Source organism: Rhinolophus sinicus, chromosome 8, assembly GCF_057876585.1.
Source record: "Rhinolophus sinicus isolate RSI-liver-muscle chromosome 8, RSI-T2T, whole genome shotgun sequence".
Classification (NCBI taxonomy): Eukaryota; Metazoa; Chordata; class Mammalia; order Chiroptera; family Rhinolophidae; genus Rhinolophus; species Rhinolophus sinicus.
Genome location: NC_142508.1, coordinates 42,571,405 through 42,596,812, shown reverse-complemented (window position 1 = coordinate 42,596,812; position 25,408 = coordinate 42,571,405). Strand labels below are relative to the sequence as shown.

The 25,408-nt window shown below is 53.2% G+C and overlaps 1 protein-coding gene across 15 annotated transcripts in view; it reads right to left on the bottom strand.

Moving 5' to 3' along the window:
* Positions 1–2,457: 2,457 nt before the first annotated feature.
* POU2F2 (POU class 2 homeobox 2) overlaps positions 2,458–25,408 on the bottom strand; it is a 70,859-nt gene continuing 47,908 nt past the window's right edge. For 3 of the 15 annotated variants that reach the window (XM_074314251.2, XM_074314248.2, XM_074314252.2), the window contains 14 exons: positions 25,366–25,400; positions 25,174–25,230; positions 21,998–22,180; positions 21,514–21,762; positions 8,889–8,994; positions 8,711–8,802; positions 6,938–7,099; positions 6,611–6,752; positions 6,376–6,524; positions 6,119–6,295; positions 4,895–4,961; positions 3,566–3,767; positions 3,359–3,432; positions 2,458–3,102 (listed from right to left, as the gene is read on the bottom strand). In XM_074314251.2, the coding sequence (XP_074170352.1) occupies positions 2,762–3,102; positions 3,359–3,432; positions 3,566–3,767; positions 4,895–4,961; positions 6,119–6,295; positions 6,376–6,524; positions 6,611–6,752; positions 6,938–7,099; positions 8,711–8,802; positions 8,889–8,994; positions 21,514–21,762; positions 21,998–22,180; positions 25,174–25,230; positions 25,366–25,400 (2,036 nt within the window). In that variant the 3' untranslated portion in view covers positions 2,458–2,761. The remainder of the gene's footprint in view (positions 3,103–3,358; positions 3,433–3,565; positions 3,768–4,894; positions 4,962–6,118; positions 6,296–6,375; positions 6,525–6,610; positions 6,753–6,937; positions 7,100–8,710; positions 8,803–8,888; positions 8,995–21,513; positions 21,763–21,997; positions 22,181–25,173; positions 25,231–25,365; positions 25,401–25,408) is intronic. The other 12 variants (XM_074314249.2, XM_074314250.2, XM_074314253.2 and 9 more) reach the window with 12 other exon arrangements.

Genomic DNA, 25,408 nt, shown 5'->3' with positions numbered 1-25,408 from the left:
TCTCTGCCCCACTCCCCCCCACACTGGGGTGGGGGAGACGTCTCAGATGGCAGGACTAGATGGGGAGGAAGTAGGATGAAGTGGGTGGTGGTGAGTCCTGGATTTTTTTTTCTTTTTTCCTTTTTTTTTTTTTTTTTTTTTTTGGTCTAGAATCATAGTTTTTGAGTCATCTCCACCATGCCTTCCATGCTGCCTGTCTTCTCGGAGGGGTTTTTGGTTGTAATTCCTTTCACTTTGCTCTGCTCAAATGTCCTTCCTGTCTGTTCAGGAGCCCTTAGCCCCCTCTCCACCCTTGGGCCGGAGCCCAGGTCCTCTCAACAGTCTCTTCTCTTCAGGAAATAAAAATGGACACTCAGAGGTAGGGTGAGGGCAGGGAGTCGGTTCAGCGGAGACGCTTACATTCCGGCAAGGACGGTTCGATGGCACACCAGGCCCCATCATGAGTGCCAGGGTAGGAGGGGCAGCCACTCCACCGCTGCCCAGACAAGGCACCCCAGACCCCCGCAACAGCCGAGTCTCTGCTGCCTCCGTGGCCCAGCCCAACAGTTTCATTTCCCGGGTGGGAGAAGGGAGACAAGAGAAAAAGAGAATGCTGAGGCCTCGGGGCCCAAGGTGGCGTCCAAGGCTCTGTCTGCCTCTCCTGGGAGTGTCCAGCAACACTGCCCTAATCCCGGGTTCTCCCCTCCCTCTGCTCTGCCCAGTGAGGGGCGGGGATGGGGGGGCCACTCTGATTTCCATGGCTCGCGTCCTTCACAGCAACACTTTGGTTTGAGGAGAGACACAGAAAGAACGAGATTGATAGAGGCGAGAAGAACGAAGGAAGAGGGAGGGAGAGGCAAGCAAAAAGAAAACAGGAGAGAGGACAGACGTAAGAGAATAGAAAAAGAAATCAAAGGAGGAATCAAACCACCCGAAAGTTTGTTAGTTTTCTTTTGTCCGTTCTTTTTGCCTTCTTATTCCTTTTTCCTGTTTGTTTTGTTTTGTTTTTTAAAGCTTTTTCAGTTGATTGGGGGGGAGTAGGGTGTGTGGGGCTCTTCACCCTGGTCCCTGACACCCTCTCTCAGCCCTGCCCACCAGCTTTTATCCGCCCTGGCTGAGGGACAGGCCCTGCCCCAGCCACCCCCCTCCAGCTTTCCCGAAGACGACGTCCATGAGGTATTTGTGAAGAGAAAGAAGCATCCATCCTTCCATCAGCCTTGGGGACCAAGGGCCTGAACCACGGGGGCAGGGCTTGGCTCCACCTCGCGGCTCCTTCTTATTCTTGAAGAGTCCTCATCTTCTTTCCCTTAAATATATATATATATATATAAATTCTTTTTTTTCCTAGTTTTAATTTATTGTTTGTTTGGTTTTTTGTTTTTGTTTTTGGTTCAAAACTTTGTTGGCCTCCACAGTAGCAGGAGGGCAAAGTGGCTCCCAGCGCCAGCTCTCCTCTGTCCGTCGTCGAGATGTGTCCAGGGCTGAGCATTTAAACACAGGGTCCAGCCAAGACTTGAGGATGGTTTTGTGGGCGTGGTGGCCACCACAGTGCCCTCTTGGATGGGGACCACAGGTCATGGCACTGTCCCTGCCACATGGACCCTGATGGACACGCCATCGCGAGGAACCCCACCGCTGGGGTGCGTGCGGGTATGCATGTGTGGGGGGGAGAGGAAGAGGCTTCTGCCAGTATCAGAGGGGCATGGGGGTGTGAGGTGATTTTTCTTTTTGGTTTCTGGTCAATGTCAAAGAACGTGAAGGATTCCCACGGATAGGCACTGGAATATGAATTTTTTTTTCAGGGAACTGACAGACAAGGGTGAAAAAAAAAAGACAGCTTGAACGTCCTCTTGCCTGGAACTTCTACCTTCCCATGGTCTGGGGAAGGGGGAGATCCCAGAGTAGAGGAGGGTCATGGGCTGAGGGGGTAAGTATGACAGCTACAACTTGGCAAAAAATGGCCTAGCCCATCCTTTAAAGGGAAAAGGGGGAGGTACAGGGGTGGAAAGTCGTCCCAGGCCTTCCCCTGGCTGGGGGGAGAGGGCAGGGAGGAGGTTAAAGCGAGAACCCCCCCTGCCTCAGTGGGGAGAGCTAGGGGCCAGGGGCGAGGGGGATGCATGGTAGGGACACATTCTGTTGAGCTCAACGCTAAAAATTCTGTACATCCTTTGGATGAAGCTACTGAATATTTGGTGTAAAGTTGTTTAGGCCCTTTCAGCTTCTGGAAAAGAACATTTGGCAGGTCGTTCAAAGCCTACCCCTCTGCCCCAGGCTGTGTCCTGTCTTCGCTGGGGGCTGGGGCTAGGAGGCTGGCACATTCTCTTTTTCCTTCTCTGGCCCCCACTGGAGGAAGCAAGGTTGGGGTTTGGCCCCACAGCCAGGGGCTTGGTGAGGTCCGCCCTGTGAGGCTTCTCGGCCCCTGGCTGGGGGTTCTTATTTGGTGTCGTAGCAGTGAGGGTGAGGTCTGGCTTGCAACTGGTTTTTGGTTTGTTTGGTTTTATGGGGGATTTTTTGTTTGTTTTTGGTTTTTTGTTTTTCACATCTGGTTCCTTTGGGGCAGCTGGTTTCTGTTGCGATTATTTTTGGTTTTCTTCCTTCCTTCCTTCCTTCCTTCCTTCCTTCCTTCCTTCCTTCCTTCCTTCCTTCCTTCCTTTTTTTGGTTGGTTGGTTTTTTTGGTCTTTCCTCCCTTGTCGCTCTTGCTCCAAGGACCCTCTGCGCCCCCACCACTGGCCGGGACCGAGGTAGGGGTCAGAGGAGTAGGAGGGGAGGCATGGCAGGCCCTCACTCAGGCTTGGACCCTGCCTCCGGCCCCCCTGGGCCTCCAGGGGTCTGTGCTGCTGCCTCGCTGCAAGTGGAGGAGGAGGACGACGACGAGGAGGAGGAGGAAGAGGATGAAGAGAGGCCAGGAGACTTGCTAGAGATGGAGGCTGCCACAGCCGCAGCGGCTGCTGAAACCAGGCCCACGCCGGGTGGGGCGCTGAGCAGGGGCAGCCCAGCGTGGTTCAAGAAGAGCGGCGAGGTCACCAGGCCAGGGCTCCCTGGGGCTGCGCCGGCTGCCCCCAGCACCAGGTTCCCGCTGCTGTCAAGGCTGGTAAGGGGCAGGGTTCCACCAGAGGCCAGGGCTGGCAGGGGGGAGAGAGAGAGGCCGGGCTGGGGGTGCCTTCTAGCATCCTGCCTGCAATGTCCCCTGTCTTCCCATTGGCCCCACTGACCCCCATCAGCAGCCCTCACACCTTCCCCAAAGGTGAGATGGGTATGAAGAGGAGAGCGATGCAGTGAGCAGGGGCAGGATGGCATGGCTGGAGCACCAATGGGGGGGTCTCGTGGCCCCAGGGGGCAAGGCTGTTGACGATGGGAGTGGCATGAGGCAGCACGCACCTTGGATAGTGGCCAAAGGGTTGTTGCTCATGAGGGCTGGACTCAGCCCGGAGCTCAACCCCACCATTGTGCTTCTGCAAGAGGCAAAGCAGAGGCATTAGCAGGGGCGGGCACCCGCCGGCAGAACTGGGGCTCAGCTCCCCACCCTGGAAGCAGCAGCGACCCTGCTTCTCCCCGCAGCCTCCCCACCAGCAGCTGCCCACTTACCCCGCGCTGGGGTTCAGGCCCGACAAGCCGATAGCCGAGTGGCTGCCTTGAGGGCTGGGATTTGTGCTGTTGGTGGTGGCGGGGGGTGGGGGAGTGACAGAGGGGATGGAATTGAGGGGGGGCGCGGCCCCGCCCCCGCCCCCACCCCCTCCGGCTGTCCGGCTGGGGTGGAGAGTCCCCACAGCTGAGGATAAGGTAGTAACTGCCAGAGAAACATAGAGAGAGGGAGATTTCAGCTTCCATTTGTCCTCCACCCAGGAACCTGAGGTCCACTCCTGCTTCCTCCCCGCCCAGACTTACAGCGTCTCCTGTCAGATCTGACTTGGACTCCCGCCCTCTCTTCCCAGGACCATTTCTTTGTGCCTCTGTCACGGTGACAGCAATCACAGTAGTAGCAATAAGAGCAGCTTTCACCCACTGAGCCTGTGCCCTGTGCCCGGCATGTGCTAGCACCCCACGTACCCTACCCTGAACCTCACCCCTGGGCTCCTTTTATACAGACAGGAACGCAGGGCGCCCAGAAGACAAAGCCCTATGGCTCCCTCTAGGGGCCAGGCAGGGGGATGCGGCTGTGCACGCGGGGCTTTCCGCTCAGGAATTGGCAAGTTGAGAAACCTGAGCTCAGCTAGGGCAGCAATTCCTGGCTCTGTCACGTCCCAGCTGTGGCCTTGGGGAAGTAACTTCACCTCTCTAGCCTCATCTGGAAAATGGGGATAATAATAAAACCTACCTCATAAAATGGATGTGAAGATTAAATTCTCTATAAAGCATTTAGAATAGTGCCAGGCTCACCCTTAGGACTTTATAAACCTCCACTTATTACTTCCCAACCTGGGAAGAGGCACTATGGTATTTGCTTTGTATTATTCTTATCTATGGTGTTAAACACGCCCTGTCCCAAGAAGGGGGAAAGGAGGGCTTTGTACAAAAGTGTGTGTGTGTCTGTGTGACACACTTGTAAGTATATATGCATGTATATAGCTTCCGAATGTATTATACATTCACAGTAATTTTATAAAAACTGAGGCCCACAGTTCCCAGAGAGGTAAGTCACCTCTGAAGTTTACATAGTTTATAAATGCCAGGAACAGAATCCAAGTACATCGCGGTTCAGCAACCCCATGCTTTACTCATAGGAAATCGTGGAGATGAAAGCCGGTGGCTCTGACTGGAAGGGGTGAGGCTGCCCTCTCCCTCGCTCTTCCCTGCCCCCTCATCCCCAGGCTCAGCCTTGAGACCCACGAATGCCCTGAGTCACTTGAGACCCTCGGGCTCAGGCCTGAACTGCATTCTCCACCCCAACCCCCCACCATCTCCTGCCTCCCTGACCTGTTGTGCTCAGACTGCTGGAAGCTTGGGACATCGGCAAGGTCCCGGCACCCCCCTGGGGTGTGACCTGGGAAGAGAGGAGAAAAGGTATGGTTAGGCCACTGTCTCCCAGAAGCCCCTGTGATGCTCCCTATGGGGATGCCACCACTCCTCTGCCCCCAGGATGGGAAACGGGGGCTCTGGGTACAACGCTGTTTCTAATTGCATCAGGAGCTTCCCACAATATCTTTCTTCACATGCACCCTTGGTGACCCTGAGCAGGAAGCAGGAACTCCCATTGGAGGGGCTCCCCTCTCCTCTGACACTATCCAGGTCTGAAATGTGTGTAGGGGGTGGGTATGATAAGTGGTGCCTCTGCATCAGACTGTTGGGATGTCATACGGCTTGATTTTCTGGGACCATCCACCAGCCTCCTTCTTGGCCTCCCTGCCTCCAGTCTCATCCTTCCATCAGCCCCAGAAGCCTCACTCTAAATTTGACCCTGTCCCTCCCCAGCTCAAAACTCCTCCTCAGCTCATCACTGCCCAAGTTCAAGCTTCTCAGCATGTAACTTGGATTTCTGACCACCCCCCACACTCATTCATACACATTCTGACTCCAACCACATTAAATTGTACTGGAATTCCTCAAATAGGGCTCGACACGCTTTGGCTTGTAGGTCTTGTGCGCCCACTCTCTTGTCCTTTATGACTCAGCTCAGACAGTCCCTCCTACATCCACATCTTGGTGACGGGTGGAAGGGGTAGTCCTCTGGGCCCCTTGCTCCTCTCTGTAGCATCACATCCCTTTCCACACAGATGGAACAAAGGGATGTCGCTGTGTGTCTGAGTCCAAGCGGGTCTGTGTGTGCACACCCAGGGGTGTAGTGATGTCCCTGCATGTGTCTGTGTGGTTGTGAACCTGTGTGTGTGGGGGGGTGCCTACATCCCCTACCTGGTATCTATCCCTGTGTGACTATGTCCTGTGATAACTGTTTGACTATGTTGGTGTGTGTGTGGTACTTGTATCCCCCACGTAAGACCACAGTTCCCTGGAAACTATGTGTCCCTGTGTGACAGTGCTCCATCTATGTGACAGCCTGTCCCCAAGGGTGACTCTCCCTGCCTCTGTTCTAGGCACTGTGGACAACCAGGTAAATTGTACTTTGCACAAGGTGCCTGCACAGGGGCAAGGGGAGGAGGTGGCTGAACTTTGTGTCCCCCTCCCCCAGAGGGTCTCTGGTACCAGATGAGGGCTATAGCTGGCTGGCTTCCCCGGGCTGGGCAGCATGGGGGCCGCGCTGCAGGGGTTGATGCGTTTCTCCTTCTGGCGCCGGTTGCAGAACCAGACGCGGATCACTTCCTTCTCCATGTGCAGCTGCTCTGCGATCAGCAGGATCTCCTCTGAGGTAGGCTTCTGGTTCTGCATGCAGAGGGTTCGTTAGCCGGACCCCACTCCGGCCCCTCCTCAGGGCCGCCCAGGACTGGGGGAGGGGGTCTCACCGCTAGAAAACTCTTCTCTAAGGCGAAGCGGACGTTTGTCTCGATGCTGGTCCTCTTCTTGCGTCTCCGGCCGGGGAGCCCATCGAAACCCAGGCTGGGGCTGCTCAGCTGGTTGGGGCTGGGCAGGCTGGAGTCCACAGACATAGTCTCTGTGCCCAGGGGGAGACAAAGACATGAGAGGGCGCCTCCCACGGCCCACCACCTGCCGCACCTGAGAGTCCCAGCCCAGTCCCACCTGCGTCATTGAGCCACTTCTCCAGGAGGGGCTTGAGTTTGCACATGTTCTTGAAGCTCAGGTTGAGGGCCTCGAAGCGGGAGATGGTTGTCTGGCTGAAGTCGTTGCCGTAGAGCTTGCCCATGGCCAGGCCCACGTCACCCTGGGCCAGTGGGGCGGGAAAGAGGGAGGCGGTCAGAGTGGGGCCGTCAGGTACTGGGCTCGCCCCGCCCACTATTTACCACGCCCCTCGTCCCTCCTACCAGATGGCTATGTCCCCGCCCCGTTCCGCCCACCATCTGACCACGCCCCCACGCCCACCGCCTGTTCAGCCCCTCGGCCCCAGACCTGCGTGAAGCCCAGCTTGATGCGGCGTTGCTTGAAGGTGCGGGCGAACTGCTCCAGCTCCTCCAGGTCACTGGGCTCCTCGGGGTGGGATGGTGGCTCCAAGCATTTGGGGGGCTGCGGGTGCGAGAGGTGCGGTTCGGGCAGCGTGGGGCGGGTCACGGCCTGGTGGGGTGGGCAGGTGGGCGGGATGCAGGACGGAGGACCAGGATGGGGCTCAGTAATGGCTGCGCAGACCCCTCTCTCCCTCCCTGCCGTCCAGCCTCTTCCTGCAGATTCCCTTCCACCTCCCTTCAGGAGGCCCCTCCACACTGGGTTGTCAATCCCCGTCAAGGTTCCAATCTGCTGCCCCACGTGGCGCCTCTGCCTGCTGGAACTCTGCACATTCCCTCCCGGCCTGCAACTCCCAGTAGGAGACCCCGGCTTCTTGCGCCGAGGGCCCTTTCCCTGGAGCTGGGGGCGGTGGTTCAGTTCTCCTGTCAAACAGGGGATCAAGGACAGACTCTGCTACCGAATTGCTGGGTGACTCTGGCGAGCCTCTTAACCTCCCTGGGCCCCAGTTTCCCCCTCTGCAGGACGACAACAATGAGGAGTTCTGCCTACTCCGTGGTGTTGTTGGGAAAACTTAGTTAAAAATGATAGGTTGCAAATAAAGTAAAAGTATTTTAAAAAATAGATGGGAAGGCTGACTGGGGGGATTTACAAAGAAGCGACAGCTCTCTCTGGAATGTTTCATTTCCCTACAAATAAAAGACCTGAAGCAGGTGATGGGTGTAGGGATGTTGGTCACACAGGTCCTTGATCCATTATCCAAAACCCTGGGGCCAGATGTGTTTAGGAATTCAGAAAGTTTTCAGATTTTAGAAAGCTTACGTGGAGCTTATATGATAGATGATTTGACCCCCACCCCCACCAAGGTCAAGGCATAGAACACATTAACAGCTCTCAGCAAAACCCAAACCTCACAAGAGGGATAAAGAAAATGGATAGGAGGAAACTTTGAAATCTGTAAAGGATTGTGAAAGATTATTATGAAAGTCTAGAACGCAGGCAGCAAACCAAGCAAGGCCACGGGGCCAGGCAGGAGGAGGCTGAGGTGTCCTGGAGAGCTTACCCCCTGCCAGAGGGGACCCCTGCTTCAGCCAGCAGCCAGCTGCCCACCGCTGACAAGACACATAGACACAGGTCCAGCTTTGCCAGAGCTTCTGGTTTGTTAAAGAGAAGCTGGGAATCTAGCGTTTTCTGGGAATTTTGTTGTCAACTAATTCAATTTTAAAAATACGGCGTGGGCCAAGTAAAACACATCTGTAGTACCCCCCCCCCACAACATTTTCAGTGTCTGGTCTGGGAAAGGGGTATGAATTTTCCAACACATCCTTCCTCAGACACCCTCCATTTGGAGTCCCGGAAGAGAGCTGAGGAATTCGAACCTAAAGGCTTTCCACCCCTTGAAATTTCCTGTGTTTGTGCACATGTGTATGTATGTTGGGGTAGTGGGGGTCAGATTCAAATCTTCCATGTTCTCAAAGGAGTTTATGTGCCTGAAAGGGTTAAGAACCACTGGTCTGGCTGACTCCCCTCGTTTTATGGAGGAAGCTGATCCAGACAGAGAAAGTAGCTTGTTTAAGGTTCCACAGCAGATTAGAGTAGGGGTGGGCCCCTGTCCTGGCGCCTTTGGCTGTGGGGTGGGCCAGATGAAGAGACTCCACCCTCATTCACCCCGCCTTCTGCAGGCCCTGCTGCTGACCCAGCATGGCGTGCTCAGTGGACACTCACCTGTGTGGGCAGCCCGGCCCGGGGCTGGGAGGTCAGAAGAGCTCCCTGGGTTTGCTGAGGTAGCTGGAATAGATTTGGCGTTGGTAGCAGGCCTGGGGAGACAAGGGGGAACACATGGGGTGAGGGGTGAGGGGGAGTCCTGTGGGGCCAACAGGGACGCCATCGGGTGGGGCCTTACCTGGCTGACTCTGCTGGGCCTGCGGCAACAGGAACTGAGCAGGTGGCTGGAGGTGGTGCCCGGGAACAAGCACTAGCTGCTGGAGCTGGAGGAGCTGCTGTATGTCCTGCCATGGAGGGGGATGGACAGAAAGACAGCCTGAGTCCCTCTGCCTCACCTAAGCCCCAAGGTGTGCTGCACAAGGTGGCCTGGCAGTGCGGCATGGAGCACTGGTCTCTGAATGGTGTCCCTGAGCTGAGGGCACCCGGGAGCTTCTCCCAGCCCCGGGCTTCCAGAGCTTCCTACCTGGGCCATCCAGGAGGGCTCACTCTTTATTTACCTTTTCCTTCTTGATGAAATATTTGCCTTGTCTTACATTCCCATGGAACAAATAGAATTGTTTAAAAATGTAAATCAGACCAAGTCTTCCCTCCTTTTAAAACACTCCCAAGGCAAATGGCATTATGTCTGGAATGAGCTTTCACGTACTCCAGCACATAATGGGTGAGGAGATCGCACAACCACTTTGGGAAACTCGTGGCACTGTTATGAGCTGAGCTGTGTTGCCCCCCAGAAAGGATATATTGGAATCCCCACCTTCAGACCCCCAGAGTGCGACCTTACTTGGAGTAGGGTCTTTCCAGATGATCAAGGTAAAATGAGGTCATTAGGGCGGGCCCTAAACCACTGTGACTGATGTCCACATAAAACGGGGACATTTGGACACAGAGACAGATACACACAGAGAGAAGACGCTGTGAAGACACAGGGAGAAGACACCATCACAAGCCAAGGACAGAAGCCTGGAACAGATCCTTCCCCTCCCAGCCCTCCGGAGGAGCCAACCTGCCAACACCTTGAGTTCAGACTTGTAGTCTCCAGAACTGTAAGACAATAAATTTCTGTTGTTCAAGACACCCAGTCTGTGGTTCTTTCTTATGGCAGCCCTAGCAAACGAATACAGGCACTATTGCCTAAAGCTGGTTCCACGCCTGGGTATCAGCCACCACAATGCATACATGTGTTCCCTAAGACATGTGCTAGAATGTTCACGGCAGAACCATTTGTAATAGCCAAACCTGAAGATAGCCCAAGTACCCATCAACAAGTGAATGGGTAAGTAAATTGTGATTCATGGACTGCTACGGCAACGAGAACGAGCAGTCTACAATCTACAATGACACAGCAGTATAAACTTCCCAAGCGTAATAAGTGAAAGAAGCCGCACAATAGAGAACATCCTGTATGATTCCTTTTATGTTCATTTGCATGTCAGAAGTTGGGAGGGAGAGACTAGAAGGGACCCCAGGGGGCTTCTGGGGAGCTGCCACATTCAGTTTCTAGCTCTGCGGGCCAGTTACATGGGCATGCTCAGTTTGTGAGTATCACTGAGCTGCATACTTAGGATTTGTGCACTTTGTGATATTTGTTATGCTTCAGTGAAAAGATTTATTTTTTAAAGGAGAACGAGGCAGGGAAAGAGAGAAAAAAATCCAGTCCCTCCACCAAAAAAGTAAGAATATAGATGAAAGAGGCTTGGCAAAATGTTGGTATCTATTGAGCTGGATAGAGATACAGGTGGTTCCTTATATCGTTCTCTTTACTTTTAGGTTTGAACATTTCCAAAAGAAAAAGCAATGCCTCCCCCCCCACAACACACACACACACACACGCACGCACACACATTCCAATGGCTTCTTGGAGCCCACATCCTTACAACTAAACTCCTCACCTGGCCTCTAAGGTCCCTTATACCGAGGCCGGTGCTAGTCTTCCCGACCTCAGCTCCTACCTCAGGGCCTTTACACGTGCTGTTCCCTCTGCCAGACAGTCAGTTCTTACACTCCTGCCGGGATCCGTCTTGTCACTCAGGTCCTAACACAAAGTCACCTCTTCAGAGATGCCCTCCTTGACGACCTAATCTAAACCAGCCCACCACCACACCTCCCTTTGTCACCTCTATTTCACCTCCTTCATAAGATTTATCACTATCTCAAGGCATCTCGCTTTGTGTTTACTTGTTCCTGGTGCGTCTCCCTCACTGGTACGTCAGCTCCTCGAGAATGTGATCTTGACTGTTTTGGTCACTGCTGTCATCTCAGCACCTAGAACAGCATCTGGCACCCAGGAGATGCTCCACATACATTTATTGAATGAACTAAGACTGATGCTTCATAATTAACTTAGCAACTTTTATGTACAGTTGCAAGTTATATTGCTTAAGGTTACAGTATTTTTTTTCCTTCTAGGAATTTGGTGGGGAGAGGGGATGACACATGCCCCTGATTTCCTCCCAATGTTGTTATTATTGCAGAGACCAATTTATTGTCCCAGGAAGTGAACCACTGGGGGAAATATAAGCAACTTGACACAAAGAGCTCATTTCTCTAATGCATGAAGAGCAATTCAAAATCAATAAGCAAAAACCTAATGACTCAATAGTAATCCGGTCAACAGGTAGGTCTGGTGACTGCTCAGTGAAGGAAATACAAACAGCTCTGAATGAAACAATATTCAGATTCACTCACAATAAGATAAACACAGCTATCAGATCAGCAAAGATAACAACAGTGCTTGACACATGTTGGAGAAACACCCTTGCACATCGCAGGGGAGAGGGTAATTTGGCAATGTCTATCAAAATTACAAATGCACATACCTTTTGACTCAACCACTCCCTTTCTAGGAATTAATCTTAGGGATATACCCTGTTTCCCCGAAAATAAGACCTAGCCGGACAATCAGCTCTAATGCATCTTTTGGAGCAAAAATTAATATAAGACCCAGTATTATATTATATTATATTATATTATATTATATTATATTATATTATATTATATTATATTATATTATATTATAAGACCCAGTATTATATTATAGTAAAATAAGACCGGGTCTTATATTAATTTTTGCTCCAAAAGACGCATTAGAGCTGATTGTCTGGCGAGGTCTTATTTTCGGGGAAACACGGCACTCACACGCGCGCAGGATAACCCCTGTGAAGGATACTCCCAGCAGCAAGCAGCATTTTAGCAAAAGAGTGGAAACAAGCTCAGCACACAGCAGTGGAGGACAGGTGAGAGCATAGGGTGGAGCTTTATGATGGGACGCTATGCCATCATGAAAAATGCTGAGGATGCTCTTTGTGTTCTGATATGGAACAATCTCCAAGATGCCCTGTTGAATGGAAAGCTCATGAGGCAGGACAATGTACCCTGCTTGATGTGCTACTGTTTGTGTTTGAAAAAATTCTATCTCAGTATCTGCTTGGGTACGTATGGGTGAGATCTAGAAAACTACACCAGAAACTGGCAACACTGGAAAATAATTCCTTCTGTACCTCTTGAATTTTGAAAATTTACCTAGTCCAAATAAAGAAATAAGCATCCAGGTGTTCCATGCCCACCCACCCAATTGAACAGTCACTTTTGCCCAGCATCCCTGCTTTTCCAGCCATCTGTCTTGTGACATTTCAAGGCTGGCCCCTGTCCACATGCGAAGGCCTCTGCTTTCTCCATGTGCTTTGGAAAGGGGACAGAGTACCCAATGCCCCTGACCTCTCACCTTTCTCATTCTTACTGCTAATCATCTAAGAATACAGCTTAAAGGATTTGAAGTCCCAGCTCTATCCTTTGAAACAGTGCCCATTCTGACTTCCCTTTCTCACATCCCCTCCCCACCACCAATAAAACTTGCTTTGCATAGCTGCCTCCCTTCCACATGTGGACCGACCCTGAATTGAGTGCAGCTTGGGTTTCAGGAACCCCCTTCCCCATTTACAATGGACCCTTCAAAACCCCGTGACTAATTTGGTTTCATAATTTTGTCTTTTTCTCTAAAAGGCCCAGCAAATTGTATAAACTTCAGGCCCCACCAAACTACCTACCATCTCCACACTGCATTTCTCACAATGCATTGCCTTTTACTTACATATAGTTTTCCTCTGCTTGACTGAAATTCTAGAAGGCAGAGGCCATGTCTCATTCTTCTTGTATCCCTAACACTTAACAGGGCATGGTAAGTCCCATTAAATGCACGCTGAACTGAGTCATGTAAGACCACAAATAAAGTCTTATTACTAGTATTTTTCTGATTTCCTATAACACTTAGCTTGTTAATTAAAATATTTGTTAACGCCTGTCTTTCCCAAGCTTGACACTCAGTGAAAGTCTCCCTTCCTCCCCAGAAGACTGAAAGAGAGGTGTCTGTAGATTTCTTTCTGAATCAGCAGGGAGAGGAAAAGGATGGGGAAAACAGAACCCAATTTGCAGTGAGATCTCATGGTGAGGGTCTGAAAGAAAAAACTGAACCACAGCCCCGGCCACGATTACTCAGGCCAGAAATCTGGGGGATCAGCCTTGATTCCCTCCTCCCTTTCCTCTCCCCCATCCATCCAATCTATCTGCAAGTCCTACCCAAAAAGTTCTAAACATTTTTTTGTGCTCTGAATTCTTTAGTGTCTGACAAAACCTACTGCCCCTTCTCAGAATTAAACAATGCATACAGTAAAGTAAATGGGATTACAAATGAAATCAATTATATTGAAATACAGTCCTCAAACATGTTTTAAATTTGTGATAATAGTAATCTATGGCTTCTTTAATTAGCACATTATTATTTAAGATCAAGCAATAGGTGTGATGACTACTGTAATCTCAAAGCAACGATGAGTAAACATGACATTTTAAGAGGTCTGCAGCAACTGTATAGAATATGGAGAGCTGTGCATTCCATTGGTGACAAAGTGCAAGTACTGCTAACGTGGTCTGTTGCCAATACTCATGCTACAGGGAAATACTACATTTCTGGTTAGAGGATAGTAAAAAGCAAGACAATTGTTTTCCCATCCAAGTTCATGGACCCCCTGAATCCTATCCACAGACCCCTCGAGGGGAGGTCTGTGGAATCCAGGTTCCTGTTCTCAAATATTAATTGAGCCAGAAAGCCTCCATTGTGTTTCACAGTTGTAATATAAAACAACTCCTTGGTGTGGCCCTGCGTGACCCCTGCTTGCCTCTCCTTCCTTACCTCCTGTGACTCTCTCACTCCCTAACTCTGATCCAGCCAGACTGGTCTCCTTTCTGTTACTGAACCCAGAAAGAAGGCCCCACCTCAGGGCCTTTGCACATGCGGTTGCCTTGCACCTTCCTTCCCTTCTTGATCTGCACAATGGGCCCCTCCTTATTACTCACATCTCTAGCAAATGCCCCCTCCTCAGAGAGGCCTCCCCTGGCCACACACGGTGCCTTTTCTTCAATCACTCCCTATTCCATTACATTCTTTTCTTTCCTTCATAGCAACTATCCACTTCCTGTCTGTCTCCCCAACAAGAGTGGGTGCCAGCTCCATGAGGGCACAGACTTGTCTGCCCTATTCCCCACGCAGAAAAGCGCCCGGGCATGGGGGATGTTCACTAAATGTTCGCTGACTAAAGGAATTAAAGAATGAGAAAGGAGACTCTGGGTGAACAGTGAACCGTCTCAGGACTGGAGTTAGCCAGTAGGAAGCCCCATTTCTCCACAATCTAGAGGCAGCAAGAGATCTGAAGCTACTTGGGGGCGCGATCCCACCGAGTCAGAAGGTAAAGAAGTTACAGAAAGTGCAAAGATGTGGGGAGAAGGGCCCCTGCCAGGGCGTTTAGTGCGTCATCTGCTCAGTCACTAACCTGCGAGCAAGACTAGCAGAGAGTAGTTACAAGAAGCAGAATACAACATTAGGAATAGAGACAGTGGAAATGTAATGGCTGCGCGCGGTGTCAGAGGGGTAGTGGATGGGGGGAGGGGGGTTATCACTGTGTGAGGGATATAAATGATAAACGTTTAACTGTTACATTGTTTTGTACACCTGAAACTAATAAAAAAGAAAAGAAAAGACAAGACTAGCAGAGAGGGCTAGCACACCCCATCAAAGCCCAGAAGGAACAGCCCCATTCTTGCTCTTTGCTGCATTGTAATCTCCTCCCACCCCTCACCCTAGTACAGGCACCTAACAGGTGATCAGGAGCTAAAACACTGGTGGTGTTTCAGGGCCGGCTGTGCTTTGCTGCAGCTGGGCTCTTGGCCACAGATTGGGGACAGACAGACTGAGACACATGGTTTATATGACACCTGGGTGACCTGGCGTGGTTCCACCTGGTGGGGGGGAAAGCCATGAGAAGGAACTAGAGGAGACGTAGGCCCAGGTGCAGCGTCTCACCCCCGCGCACGGCGTGGATGCCCCACCCCCCATCACAGGCCTCCACACTTGCTCTGGCAGCCACCACGACTGTCGCATGCCCGCCGACGCCCACTGGCCATCCCTGATCTGGCAAATTATGACCTGTTCTGGATACTCCGTTCGAAGACATGGACAGCCTAGAGTTAAGTCCAGCGTGGGGAGGACAGGAGGGGATGGGGTCTGGGGGCCACGTCAATTATATTGTGATTGATTGTGCTCCAAATGCGGACGGGCTTGTGTTAGTCTGCCCAACGGTAGACTGAGCTGCCTAGGAAGGCAGTGAGTACCTGTGTTGGGGGCCACGTGGATGAAACTGCACTCCCACCTGCCCAGAATGGTGCAGAGGGCGTTCCCACACTGGGTGGCAGGGTAGACTAGACGGGTGCAAGAGTCCCTTCCAGCTGAGAACTCGAGGGATTGATCTTGGCTCTCTTGCCTGCTTCTTGCTGTGTGACTTGGGGGAAAGCCAACACCTCTGGGCCTCGGCCTCCGTAACTGTATAGGGTGACGATGCACTGTGTCCTAGAAAGACCTGGGCTCTGCAGGGGCCAGAAACCTGACTCTGTTCCTCACGCACTGTGGGACTGTGGACACCTTACTCTCTGTAAGCCTCAGTTTCCTCAGGTGACACCTCAATAATTCTGACCTCAAAGGGCGGTTAAAGGAATTAAATGAGACAACGTGTATACAGTGTTTTGCCCGATCCCTGTTCACTATGTGGTCTTCCCTAAATGGTAGCCATTATTACTGAGTCATGTCTCTCTCAGGGCCTCAGTTTTCTCATCTACAGAATGGGGGTAATAATGTCTAACTCTCCACTGAGCGGTTCTGAGGCCTGAGTAATATTATTATCCACAAAGCATTTTGGAGGGGCGGCTACATGGCTCGGTTGGTTAGAGCACGAGCTCTGAACAGGGTTGCCGGTTTGATTCCCACATGGGCCAGTGAGCTGCACCCTCTACAACTAGATTGAAGACGAGCTGCCGCTCAGCTTCCAGAGGGGCGGCTGATGGCTCAGCTGGTTAGAGCGCTAGCTCTCAACAACAAGGTTGCCAGTTCAAGTCTCGCATGGGATGGTGGGCTGCGCCCCCTGCAACTAAAGATTGAAAATGGTGACTGTGTTTGGAGCTGAGCTACGCCCTCTACAACTAGATTGAAGGACAATGACTTGGAGCTTATGGGCCCTGGAGAAACACACTGTTCCCCGATATTCCCCAATAAAAATTACCCAAAAAAAAGCATTTTGGAAATCACTGTACACTCAGGTCACCCTCCTTTCACATCACCCCACGTGACAGGAGCTCTCAGGGCGGGAGCCCCATCTGGCTATCGATTCCAGCCTCTTCCCGACAACTCACAACTTACAGTTCCTGCCCAGACTCTCCACAAGCTCCAGCCTCACATATGTGTCTGACTGTTTGATGTCTCTACTTGGATGATTAATAGACTCTCCCAGCCTACCACGTCCAAAGCAAAACTCCTGGGCCCCTCCCCAGTCCTACAAACACGCTGTTCCTCCCCATCTTCCCATCTCAGGAAACCACCTCAGCACCGCCCAGGTGCCGAAGCCCAAGTGCGGAGTCACCCTTGACCTATCCGATCTATACAAAATAGCATCCCGGACCCCCCTCTCATCACCCCCCCCACACACATGCATGCCTACAAGGACTTTCCAGTGGGCTCCTCGCTTCTACTCCATTCTCCCTCCGGCAGCTGGAGGGAGCTTTGTCAAGCATCAATCGGGTCATGCCACTCACCTGTTTAAAACCCCCAACAACTTCACATCACACTTACACATTCCAAACTCCTCCATCAGGCCCTACAAGACCCCGCGAAGCCTGGTCCTGCCTGCCTCCCCCACACCTCTTACTTATCTCCCACTCATTCGCTCTGTTCCTGCCATACCACCTTCCTCTGTGCCCTGAACAATTCAAGCTGGTTTCCACCTCAGGACCTTTGCACTTGCCGTTGCCTTTTCCTAAGATCTCCTCCAGGCTTCTTCGTGACTGACTCATTCAGGCCTTGGCTCGCAAATGCCACCTTCTCAGTGAAACTTTTCCTGACCACCCTCTTAAAAGTGGCTTCCTCCCTCTACAGCACCACCCAGTTTCATTTTCTTCATTACTCTTACTCTAAAACTGTCTTGTTTTGCTGGTTTGTTTACTTGCTTGCTGTCTGTCTCCCCACTAGAACATAAGGTCCTTAAGGGCAGCCACCTCTGCCTTGCTCACCACTGTCCCCTCAGCGCCATGAGTGGATGCCTGGCATACACATGGTGTTCAATAAGTGCTAGTCGAATGGATAAGTGACTATGGTTTTTCCAGTCACTCCACTAGGGGAAGCTCTAAAGGTGGGGGGCGGGGAGAGAGCATGGACAGAGGTGGCCTGTCTCTAGCATGGGCTCTTTGATGTACCCCTGTCTCCTAGAGGTTGGCCCTGTCACATGGAACCCAGGAAGTCCTGGGTTGGAACAGAACACCACAAAATAGAAAACCATTCAATAGGGAGAAAAACCGCCTACATGCGGAGTATGTGTTACATCCACGCTACCTCATGTTAAAATTCCAGGATAGACCAGCAACAGCAGATCCCAACCCAGGAATTGTGGAGTGCACACCTCAGCCTGCCTCCTGGACTCCTGGGCCTGTGGGTGCACTGACACACACCTCCAGGTGGGTGGTTTGGCTGCCCCTTCTTCAAGCAGTAGGACCCATGTCTTCCTTTTGGGTACTTGCCCTCCCCCACTCTCAGATCAGGGGGTGTAGGTGAGGCCAAACCCGCCTTCTCAGGAGTCCAGGGCGCTGCCTCAAACCTGGCCGGTGGGTGTGTTTTATGTCCCTGGGCAGGGTGGCTGCAAGTCTAGAAGTGCTGGCACCCTGTTAACCGGCCCCAGAATGCAAAAGGAGGCAGGTGCCTGGGGTCAGGCCTGACTTTCCAGCCTGGGCCTTTTCAGTGATCTGAGCCAAATATTCCCTTTTCTTTTCAGCTGCCGGAGTAGGTCTGGGGCCCAGCTGCTACACACTCCCAGCTCATCCTTCACTGTCTTCCAACACTGGCGCCCACCCCCCAACTCCGAGCTCACCCTGCTCTCTCATTTTGAATTCCCCGCTCCCACTGCCTGAAACCCTTTTCTCCAGCTTGTCCACCTGGCAAACTCCTATTTCTCCGGCCTTGGTTCAGATACTGCTTCCTCCCTGACTCCCTCAGACATAGGTCACCTTTCTTTTCTCACCGTATCTAGTGGGTTTCTCTGGGAAGCCTTTATTTACTAGGCCCTACCAGCCCAAAAGATTTTGTCAAGCTCTATTTGCCGTGATCATATTATGAAAATAGAGATTTTCTTTTCACTCTCTAGATACAAAATGATGTTTTAACAGTTAATGTAAATTTTCAATCGATGCCTACCCCTACCCCAGACATTCTGAATGACTCCCCTGGAGAGATGTCTTGCCTGCTCTCAATTGAAAAGCCACAGCAAAACATCCCTCATTGATTCAGTAAACACCCGTGCAGCCCCCGCGGTGGAAAGCATCGTGCTGAGTGCTGGACACGCAAATTATCAAATTGCATGATAATCATCCCTTTATCTGTAGACGCTACGAAAATGCAGGAAGTGTTCCTGCCAAACTGTTTCACTGACATTACTTTGGAAGCTGGCATTACAAGGATGGGGGGGGGGGGGGAACGTCCCCTTCATACTTTTTGTAATTTTAAAGTGATAAGGTTATGGGTGCTTTTGACTTTCTTAGTATTTTTCAAGAAAACCGTTTCCTAGTGGTTCATTGGTGTGTCTATTTCCCGAAAAGGCCGGGAGCTCTCAGGAGCATGGATGGGTCTGCCTCACTCCAGGGCTTGACACAGAGGAGGCTGGGAGATTGTGAAATGACTGCAGGACAGAGCTGAGCAGGCCTGGGACGCGGAAGCAGGCACAAGACACGGCTGGGGAGAGGGGTCAAGCTGGCTGTGGCCTCAGTGGGTAGCCAGGGCTGGGGGAATATGGTCTCTGCCACAGCCTGGGCCCAGCACGGCACCCAGCGGGCGGGCAGCCCGGGATACATGTTTGTCTGTCGGGGATAGAGCCTACGGGCAGAAGACAAACCTGGCCCAGCTTTACATGTGCAGAGGACAGACAGGGGAAAATGAGAGCTGAGGGCCGCTGGAGCAGAAGGAGCGAGAGGAAAGACTTTGGCAGTGTGGGGTTCAGGAGACCTTGAGAAACAGACCTGGCGGGACAGCAGGTGGCAGAGGGTCGGTCTGGAGGCATGGCCTTAGGGGTGCATGAACACGAGGAGTATCTGCCTCACACAGGAGGGCATGGCCACGCCGTCTGCACTAGGCTGCCCTTCCCCCTCCCTGTCACCTTTGTTTCCTCAGCAGATATTTCCACAGGCATATGTGGACACAGCCGTGGGGGATCAGCGCTGTGGCAGAAGGAGAGGCATAGGCTGCGGGACCCCAGAGGAGACAGGAGACAGGAAATCAAACCGGCTGGAGGGATGGACGGCACTGAGGTGTGGGCTCCTGGAGGTGTGGGCTCCTGAGCTGGAGCCTGGAGGAAGAGGAGCTGTCCAGGGAAGGGGAGGGAGCTGACTTCCAGGTGCAAAAATGGATAAGAGCAGGGACACCAAGATTTGAAATCTAGGAAGGAGCCCCGAGCCTTGTGGTGTTCCATGAAGAGCTGTGTGTGCTACGAGGCAAATGGAACCCCTGCTGCTGGGGTCTCTGGTGGTCAGGGTAGGAGGGCAGGACACACGTCCCCCTGCTAAAGACAGCAGCCCTGGATCGTGTGACTGCAGCCCTGGAGCCCCATGTTGGCTCTGCCACTGGTGCTCATGGTGTGACCTGGGGCAGGCAAGTTACTTAGCCCCTCAGAGCCTTGGCCCTGGGGATGTGTGGGTCCAAGGCGGCCACATTAGCACAGTGCCTGGTACCAAGGCGGCGCCCAACAGACTCTAGTTACAGTTACTTGGCGAGCCTGGCATGAGGAGGCTACAATTGGAAAAGCCAGCACAGAGCCACAGGCACAGATGGCTCTGTGGGTTTCTGCAGAACCAGGCCCAGGGGCAGGAAGCTCTAAGGAGGCAGGTACCAGCTCAGTGTGAAGACTAGTCCCGGATGGGAGAACTGGTCAGAAGCGGAAAGGCCCATTGGAAGCAGAACTCTGTCAAGGGAACAGTCCCATGGGCGCTGGACAGCTCCCTGTGCAGCAGCATCTGCCCAGGCGTTCCATGGAATGGGGTGGAGAGAGAAAGAGAGAGAAAGCGATGTGTAGAGAGCAATTGTGGGAAGGAAACGCTGGGCTAAGGGACATTAAACAGGGTTCCTTGCTGTAGGGCTTCTCAGGACGTTCATCGCCTTGGAAAATGGGCCACAGACTCAAATGCTTACGGAAACCCCCAGGCAGACGGCACAAATGCGTAATGTGGGCAGGTGTGCACAGGGTGGGCTGGGGAGAGCCGGCCTATCAGAAGGGGAAGCCTGCCCAGCTCCTACCCTGCTTCTGCTGCTGACTATCCTTATGGGAACTCTGTTGGCCACTGTCATAGGTTGCATTGTGTGTGCCCCCAGAAAGATGCATTGGAAGCCATAACCCCTGGTGCAGGTAAATATGACCTTACTTGGAAATAGGGTCTTTGCAAATGTAATGAAGTCAAAATGAGGTTATTAGGGTGGGCCCTAATCCAATGACTGGTGTCCCTATAAGAAGGGGAAATTTGGACACAAAGACACACGCACAGAGAGAAGATGGCCACGTGACAATGAGGCAGAGATTGGAACCATCCATCTACAAGACACTGAGGATTTCCGGCACCTCCAGAGCTAGAAGAGGCAAAGAGGGATTTCCCCCCAGAACCTTCAGAGAGAGCACAGTCCTGCCCTGCCGACACCTTGATTTTGGACTTCTGGTCTGAGACAATACATTTTTGTTGTTTTAAACCACCCAGTTTGTGGAACTTTGTTATGGCAACTGTAGGAAACTAATATAGCCCCTACTCAGGATCTGACGTCCACCAGAAGTCTCCAGAATGAGGAGCGAGGACGCAGCGTTTCCAACTCCTTTTCTGAAAGAGCGCCTGCTGGCTGAGCCAGGGGACATGATGTGGGCCACTAACGCTGAGTTCCTGCCTTTCTGTTTGTACCCACGCAGGTACCACTGAGGGCGTGACTCCTGCTTTCCTCCCCTATACATGGAGGATGACGTGCCAACCTCCCAGGTGGTGTGAACCCTCAGCCAGATGCACAGAAAGCGCTCAGCTGGGCACTCTGTCCCGTGGAGAACGTCCTGCCTCAGCCGCACTGTGCAGCTCTGCGAGACGGCGGCGGTGTCTCCCAAGCCTTCCTTGGGCTGCTGGGAGCTGCCTGGCCGTGGCAGTCAGGCCCTGCTGGGAGCGGGCCCTCTGTGCGGGGTTGTGCTCTGGGCTGCCCTTACCTGTGCTGTGAGCTGGATGGGCTGGGACAGGGTGAGCTGTGGGGTCCCGGGGGGCTGGCTGGCAGGCTGTGGTGGTGGCAGGTCGCCTCCCCCAGAGGAGGCTGGGGGCTGCGAGGTCGAGGAGGAGGCAGAGGAGGAGGAAGAAGAGGAGGAGGAAGAGGAGGCGGCGGCGGCGGCAGCGGCGGCCAGGAGCTGGGCCTGCGCTTGCTGCAGGAGGAGCTGCTGCTGAGCCGGCATCAGCGCCGTGAGCTGTGGGGGCGGGGCGGCAGGGGCGCAGGGGGGCGTGGGGAGGAGCAGAGAAGGCAGAGAGGGGTTAGTGCCTGAGCCAAACAGGTTAGGGGGCAAGTCTTCCAGGAGGTGGAGGAGGGCAAGAGGCAGGCAGGAGACAGCGGCCGTGGCTCCGGTGGGACACTCAGGCCACCGGTCCTGTAACAGATGGAGGCAGCTGGCCTGTGCCTTGTCCCCATCCTCCCCGAGTACTTACCCCAGCAAGCTGGCTGCCCGTCAGCATGAGCTGGGCCTGGGGCAGATGTGGCTGAGCCGGCTGGGGGGGCGGGGGTGCCGCTGGGGCTGGGTCACCACTGGGATCTTCAGCCTTGATCTGGGGGGGAGAGAGGCAGGGTCCGGGACCCCAGAATGTTAAGTGGAGGCCAGAGAGAATGCCCACCTGCGAACCAAAGAGAGGGCATGAGTGTGGCAACAGCAGCCTCGGGCCGCACAGGAGCAGCGGCCGGGGCACAGAGGCCAGACCCTGCACTGACCGGGGGCTCAGGCCATCCCTGTGGCCTCAGTTTCCTCATCAGTCAGTTGGGCCACCATAACCCCTGCACCCAAACTGCCTACAGGAGAGGGCCACCTTGGGAGAGCACCTTCCCCTCTTGGGAGTCAGTTTCCCCATCTGTGAAATGGAAAATGAGGCCATGGGGCCCTGGAACCTCAAATAAGGGGGTGTGGGTCCCACAGCCCGCCTCTGCTTCAGCCAGAGGTACATCTCTCATCGGTCCAATAAAGTAAGACTTTATTGGAAGAAAGAGTCTTAAGATATTAGGGGAAAAAAAGAAAAAAACCCTGCTTTAGAACACGGGCCATGAATTCCCATGCAGACGGATTCAGGCAGACAGCACAAATGGGTGACCAGGCAGAACTGGACAGTGGGATGGAGAGAGTGTGCCCGCCCCCTGAAGGGGAGGTCTGCCCAGTTCCTGCTCTCCTCCTGCAAAAACCTAAAGCAAAAACGCTGGCAGGACAAGCAAAGCACCCCTGCAGGCCTGAGGTGGCCCGGGTGCTGCCAGCTGTCAGCCTGCACCCCGAAGCCCACCAAGCCCTTCCTCATGTCCCCGTAGGATGTGGATGTATCTCACACCAAACACAGGACAGACCAGCCCAGAGCAGGCCCGGCCCCTCCCTCGCCTAGATAAAGAGCTAGACAACAGTGAGCTGCCTGTGGGGTCTGCTGGTAACGGACACGTGGGAGTGGGAGGAGGCACGGCTTGATGAATCACCCACTCTTAGGCCTCGAGGGGACACTTGGGATCATCCTTCGGCCCAATGTCCCAGCACCATTTTGCAAAAGAGATCCAAAGAGGAAAAGCAACTTGTTCACGGTGACACCATGGCTTGGCAGGGGTGTGGCATTGGGAATGCAGACTGGGATGAACAGAGACACGCAGAGGCCCGGGAAGGCCCACATAATAGAAGGGAAGTGGTATGACCCCCAGTATGGGGTATGAATGTCAGAAAGTTTAAAGAGTACAGAGGGTGCAGCCTGAAACAACAGCGATTATCGGAAACCGGAGCAGTGGCTGTCCCTGGCGGAGAATTAGGGCTTTCTGGAAGTCTGGTTGTGTTCTGCTTTTTGATCTGGTGCTGAGGACACGGCTGTTCTGTTTGTGAAAATCCACAGAGCTGTACACTGAGGACCTACGTGTGTGTCATATTTTAATTAAAAGTAAAACACAACAACAACATGGAGAGCCATGCTGAGAACACTATTCCTTCTTCTGAGCTCTCACATTCTTTCTGGTTCTCTTAAGAAAGTCTTTGTTAGGTGCTAGGATGTCTCTCAGACCTGCCAACATTGGCTAATGTCCCCTTTTAACAAAGGGAGAACAGACCTCAGGCTTAGACCCTTCCGTAGGCAAGAGTCTCTGGGTACATTTTAATAATGATTGTATTTATTTCCACGGCAAGTGATTCTGGTTTTCCATTCGTGAAATTTCCATTTAAAAACATATTTATTTCAGCTGTTGAAAGAGCAAGCCAGTTCATAAGTTGGTAATTGTTGAAGCTGATTGACGGGTGCCTGGGGATTTATTTTCATTATACTCTGCTTTCTACTATCTGCTCCACATTTCCCACAATAAAATGTGTTTTTTTAAATTGAGCCAGTTAACAAAGTTATGATGTAAATTATTGTACATGGAGGTGTGTCGATTTGTCTGAAACCATGATGGGAGCACATGAATCTTTGCAGTTCAGGAAAGACTGACAGCAGAAGTGATGGAGCGGACAGAGAGGCGCAGGCTGAGAGCGGTGTGGATGCAGACTGGGAGTAAAAAGCAGCCACCTCTGCCTCAGGTTACCCCAGGGAACCAGGGCCCAGGCCCGCACGGACGGGAGCAAGAACCCTTCCTTCCCTAGGCCCCTGTGGTTTCCCCACAGAGAAGCAGGGCTGCTGTGGGGTCGGGAGAGGCTGCAAAGATTCAGCTGAGGGGGCGGGGTGGGGGGGAGAAGATGGACGCTCTGAGGGCCAAGGCCAGAGCCAAGCCTGAGACCAGGGAGGGAACTCCCTGGTCCCTGTCCAATCCAGTCAGGATAAGATACCTGCCCATCACGGGGCATCAAGGCGCACCAGCTGTGGAAGGGACCTCACAGGTCGTCTAATCTGACAGCCCTCCCCCATTTAGAGAAGAGGAAACTGAGAAGCCCAGAGAGGGGAAGTGATTTTCCCAAGGTCACAGAGCAGTTCCAAGCCCCCCACCCCATCCCTCTGCCACCTTTAGTCGGGGTCAGGAGTCCTACCCATGCTCCCTCGCCCCTGCCCTCTGTGCTGCCTTGAGGCCTCTGGACCTGCCAGCTGCGCCCCTCCCAGGCTGGAGGGTGGAGACCTGGGCCCCAGACCCCCGGGAACCCAGCAGTGACCAGCAGCAGGGCACTGTCTGCATTTGGGATTTGCCGTCTGGCCGCTTCCAGCCTCGCCATGGTCCTTTCTTACAGCATCTCCCCAGCCCCGCCCCCCGCCATCCTCACTGGGTCTGGCTCCCCCTGACCCTGGCAGCCTCCCGTCATCCAGCCCTGAGTGTGTGTGTTAGGGGGCAGGGAGTGGGGTGGGGCAGGCCCCTGTTTGGTCAGGGAAGTTGGGATGGGGGTGGGGCCCTCGGCTTCCTGTTGTTCATCGCCCTGGGGCTCTGGGGGGGATTTCCCTGGCCACCCCCACCCCCCAGGGAAGGGGAAGGAGCCAGGGTGAGTCACAGGCCTGGGGCGGGAGCCCAAGGGTGAGAAGGGGCGGGAGGAGCCTTGTCACCAGGGTACCAGGGCTCAGTGCCCCCTCAGTCCCTGGGCCCACGGCAGGCCTTCAGAACCCTCTCCCAGATGCAACTGCCACCATCACAGGATACCACTTCCCCTCCCCCTGCCCTGGCTGCTCTGACAGGTGCTTACCTTGGTGCTGGGGCCAGTTGGGGACACGGAGAATGGGGAGGTCTTATTCTGGGGATTCTGCAAAAAGACAGTTGGGGTGGGGATGGGAACAGTGAGATGAAGCAGCTTCTGACACCCGTCTCCCCCACAGAGCCCCCCTTCTTCTCCCTTCTCCCCCTCCCAACCTCTCCTGCTCATCTCCTCCCTCCTGACCTGGTGGTTAGTGTCCGGTCCATTTCTTTCCGTGTCTGCAATG